At 37.3% G+C, this 4,689-nt stretch overlaps 1 protein-coding gene across 1 annotated transcript; it reads left to right on the top strand.

Moving 5' to 3' along the window:
• The first annotated feature begins 217 nt into the window (after positions 1-217).
• Positions 218-3,550, top strand: LOC144960079 (alpha-(1,3)-fucosyltransferase C-like). Its single transcript, XM_078893028.1, has one exon. It carries the CDS (start codon positions 218-220, stop codon positions 1,574-1,576), a length of 1,359 nt encoding a protein of 452 aa, XP_078749154.1. The 3' UTR covers positions 1,577-3,550.
• The last annotated feature ends 1,139 nt before the right edge of the window (positions 3,551-4,689 follow it).

Raw genomic sequence — 4,689 nt, 5'->3', positions numbered from 1 at the left:
TAGCCAAGCGCATACTATCTATATGTTGGTCGTTAAAAAAGATTTCTCTGTCATCGATATTTGTTTTATTCTTCGAAGTTGTTTTATTCATTTGTGTGATTATGTTTTACAGCACACAGCTTCTAACAGATTTATGTTACGGTATTTCATGTCCCATATTTATTAAACCATCAAACTGACAATTCAAAAAACTTTATATTTTTTGGTTGCGAACGAGATGAAATATTCCTGTGAGTCTTTGAGGTCATCCATGTTTGGAATACTGATCGTATTGATGTGTCTGTCTCTCGGCGTTCCTTTGTGTCTTTACCTGAGACGAAACAAATTAAAAGACCTCAAAATTATGAAGTATGCGAGTCCAATTTCAGTTGGCCAAAATGTTTTAATTTCAGTTTGGATTACTAAATCTTCTGATGGATTTCACAATAGAACATCGTCTGTTACTCCAAGTAATAAATTCAAAGGCAAACGGAGTAACGAGGTTAATTTTCGTTCGCCATATATCATTCTAAAAGATGAAAATAGTAACAATTCCGTCAGTGTCGGTGGTTACAATAAAGACGATAAAGTTTCAAATCCTGAAAAAGACAAAATTGTGAAAACAGTAGCCGTGTTTGACCCCCAAGCCCAAAATAAAAACTTTTTAAAGGGAGATTCTTTTAAAGGATGTGAATACAAAAACTGTATCCCGACCAAGAACGTTGAAATGGCGGATGTTGTCATCTTCATCATGCCAAAATTAAAAATACGGCCAAATTTCACTAGAAAGACAAACCAAATTTGGATATTTTATACAATCGAAGCCCCATCGAGATCAAACTGGTTTAGTATGTTGAGATTTCCTGAGTATAAAAGCGGTATGAATATAACTGTGTCGTTCACTTTCAAAAGCGACATCCCAAATTTATACGGACATCTGTTACAGGTGACAACCCCACCTAAAAAGGATTATTCTTCTATATTTAGAAACAAATCCAAGATGGCGGCTTGGTTCGTTTCTCATTGCAAAACGCGATCGGAGAGAGTGAAATTTGTGGAAAAAATGAAATCTAGAATGGACGTGGATATTTTTGGAGCTTGTGGAACGAAGATCTGTCGAAATCTAAACAAAAGCGCTTGGGGAAAACACGAGAGAGAAATGATTGATGAGTCGATGTGTTTTCCTATGCTGTCATCCCAGTACAAATTCTACCTGGCGTTCGAAAACACACTGTGTAGACAATACATAACAGAGAAATTCTTCAAACTTTTTCGAGATGTCGACGTGATTCCTGTCGTAAGAGGGGGCGCTGATTACCAGAGTTATTTCCCTTCGGATATGTACGTTGACACGTCAGATTTTTCAACGCCTGAGAGTTTGGCGGATTTTCTGTCGGATTTGGCGGAAGATGAGGAGAGATATATTCGATACTTGAAGAATAAGGATCGATACCATCTCTTGATTACTTCGGATTCGATGCGATGCAGATTGTGTGAAAAAGTGCATACAATGAATAATCAAACATACAAGAACGTTTTTGATTGGTGGACAGAGGATTCTTGCTATGACCCACGGGATTCGAAGAGTATTTGGTAGATCACAGAGCAGATATGTGACCCATCTTCTCAAAACGGTATTATGTCGGAACGAACCAGATGCTTAAAATCAGAATTAAATGTTAAACTGGTCAAAAATATAAATTGTTGGCATTATCACCCTAGAATACGGTATCCATTCTCCTCAATAAAACATACAAACTCAACACAAGTTTGATATTTCTGGCTATAAATTCAATTTTCAATATCTTAACCAACCCGACTTAATACCGTTTTGAGGCGAAGGGTCACATATGTGGTCTAGTGGTATGACACTCGCTTTCGGATCGAAGGGTCCTGGGTTCGAGCCTCACTCAGCGCATAGTTGAATCCTTAGAAAAGGCTCTTTACTTACGTTCTCTCACCGTATTCAGGTGTAAAATGAGTACCTGCCCTTTAGCAGCGTTGTCTATGTCGGAAAAAATTGTACTATATCGCCTAGCAGGCGTCATGTCTCGTTCTACATGTTACGTGTTGCTGTTTGTCAGGCACCCCTTGTAAACCACTTTGAGAACGTTTTGTGGATACTGCGCTAGATAAGAGCTCATTTTAATTTTTTATATAATTCTTTTGAGGGGGGGGGGGGTATTTGTTTGTTTGTTTTTTTTCTGTTGTTTTTTTTTTTCTGTTGTTTTTTTTTTTCTGTTGTTTTTTTTTTTTTTTTTGTCACCAGCAGAGACAAACCACGATCCTTTTCTTTTATGGCGGGAATAGTCCGTCACGTGATTAAAACACACGTGACAAATGTTATTGTCCTGGGTGGGGTTTCTGGCCTCCCATAGCGGGCAGGGAGGTACATACTGTGTCTTCTATCCCCCTTTAGCTGTTTTCCAATTTGCTTTCTGCCTTTGTCTTTGAATGAGACTACTTGGTTTTGTACTGGCCCTGACCGGAGTTCCTGGCTAGGAGGAGAAACAGTCAAATTCATATTTATTGTTTTGGTAGATGATATTATTTCCCTTGTAAATCATCTCTCTGTTATGTATTATTATTATATTTCTTATTTTGAATGTATAATTTAGGCATTTGAGTGTATTCCTCTTTGTGGAATCTTGTGATTTTGTCCGGATGAAACTTATAGGTGGCGCTGATATGACCTAAATTTGTTGTTGTCCCTTTAAAAAAAGAAACTGCGACTTCTCTTTTTTAAATTAATTTGTTTATGTTGAAAGTAGCCTCCCTCGCACATACGCATTTGAGATGTTTTCTGCACTTGTTGGAAACAATATTTATTATTACTTATTTTCCATCTATAACATAGATACATATTATAAGGTAGGTAGATAGATAGATAGATAGATAGATAGATAGATAGATAGATAGATAGATAGATAGATAGATAGATAGATAGATATGACATGCAGACAGACAGACAGAGAGAGAGAGAGAGCGAGAGAGAGAGAGAGAGCGAGAGAGAGAGAGAGAGAGAGAGAGAGAGAGAGGGGTGCGGAGATGAAAAAATAGATGATGGATGGATGGATGGATGGATAGATAGATAGATAGATAGATAGATAGATAGATAGATAGATAGATAGATAGATAGATAGATAGAAATATAGATAGATAGATATGACAGAGAGAGAGAGAGAGAGAGAGAGAGAGAGAACGAGAGAGAGAGAGAGAGAGAGGTGCGGAGATGAAAAGATAGATGATGGATGGATAGGAAAGATAAATAGAAACTTTGGACTCATTTTTTTCATGATGTTGGAAAAAAAATTTCATGGCAAATCGATGAGCTAAATTAATGAGTTTTATATCTGAATAAAACGAAAGAATGAGACGTTCATCTTGTTTGTTGTGACATTATTTGTACAGAAATGTTTTGTTTTTGGTAGTTTTGATAGAAATTGTACTGGTTACGATTATTTCTTTTTTGTACGCCTGCGTCAAATTCAAAGGGAATCCGGATAGTAACCGCCATTTTGAATGCCCGATAATATTTTTAAAAGTAATAAACAAAAATGAATATAACAGGCTTAAAAAAAAACAGAACAAAACACAAAACACGGAACGTTTCGGGCTCAAAACCCTTCTTCATCCAACAACAAAAAACAATAAAGACAGACATACATTACTAAATTCCAGATATACGACATATATACTATATTTAGGTCCTCTAAAAATAAATAAAATAAATAAAATTCCCTTTATCCATCTCATAGGGGAAATTTGTCTCAAGGGTCTATTCCAAGGGAAGACTGGAATAACCCAAGCGTTAGCCGCAGTACAGCGCCGCAAATTGAGCTAAGGCGAGGTGACTTGCTCAAGGCCACACAGCGCAGCGGCGGGTGATTGAACTCGATACCTTTCGGGTAGGAAGCAAAGACCGTACCTCTGATCCACGCTGCTCCCTAAGAGGACTTAAATATATCTCTGTCGTTAATCTGGAATTTTGTAATGTATTTATGTCTTTATTGTTTTCTATTGTTGGATGAAGAAGGGTTTTGAGCCCGAAACGTTCCGTGTTTGGTAGTTTTGTTCTTTTTGCAGTTGTTATATTCCTTTTTGTTTATTACTTTTTACAGTCCACAGATTCTAGCAGCCTGGTATCACTTTGACTTACAATATTTTAGCATGGCGGTTTACAAGTGGTCTCTCTCTCTCTCTCTCTCTCTCTCTCTCTCTCTCTCTCTCTCTTCCATTGCACACACACACACACACACACACGCACACACACACACATTTACAAATTTTCGCCAATATTATTATCACAATCTAAATATAAAAATATATGTATATATATGTATTTAGTGTTTACTTGAAAAAGGCCAATGGCCGAAACGTGGTTTGTTTTGAGTTGTTCATGCATGAGTCAGATTTACTCCCTTTATCTTTATCTCCATAACAAGGAGTAGTAGTAGTAGTAGTAGTAGTAGTAGTAGTAGTAGTAGTAGTAGTAGTAGTAGTAGTATCGTTGGGCTACACTTCTATGTTCAAGGTATCAATCCAGGTTCAGAAGTCATCATCACATTTGTTGATGGTTTCAAATCCCCCTTCAAGTTTTGTCTCTGGGTAATCTAGTACGAGGTGGTTTGCATCTTGTGGTGCTTGGTTGCACTTTGGGCATGTTGGTGATTCTTGGAGCCCCCATTTGTGCATGGTGGCAGCTGTTCT

Source organism: Berghia stephanieae, chromosome 14 (genome assembly GCF_034508935.2).
Source record: "Berghia stephanieae isolate SIO BIC M18660-M18661 chromosome 14, UCSD_Bste_1.3, whole genome shotgun sequence".
NCBI classification, from domain to species: domain Eukaryota; kingdom Metazoa; phylum Mollusca; class Gastropoda; order Nudibranchia; family Aeolidiidae; genus Berghia; species Berghia stephanieae.
The sequence above is the reverse complement of the archived record's forward strand: the minus strand, read 5'-3'. Positions and strand labels throughout refer to the sequence as shown.

What these genes read in the sequence shown, in the direction of transcription:
- LOC144960079 (XM_078893028.1), top strand. Translation starts at nt 218, where the DNA reads ATGAAATATTCCTGTGAGTCTTTGAGGTCATCCATGTTTGGAATACTG.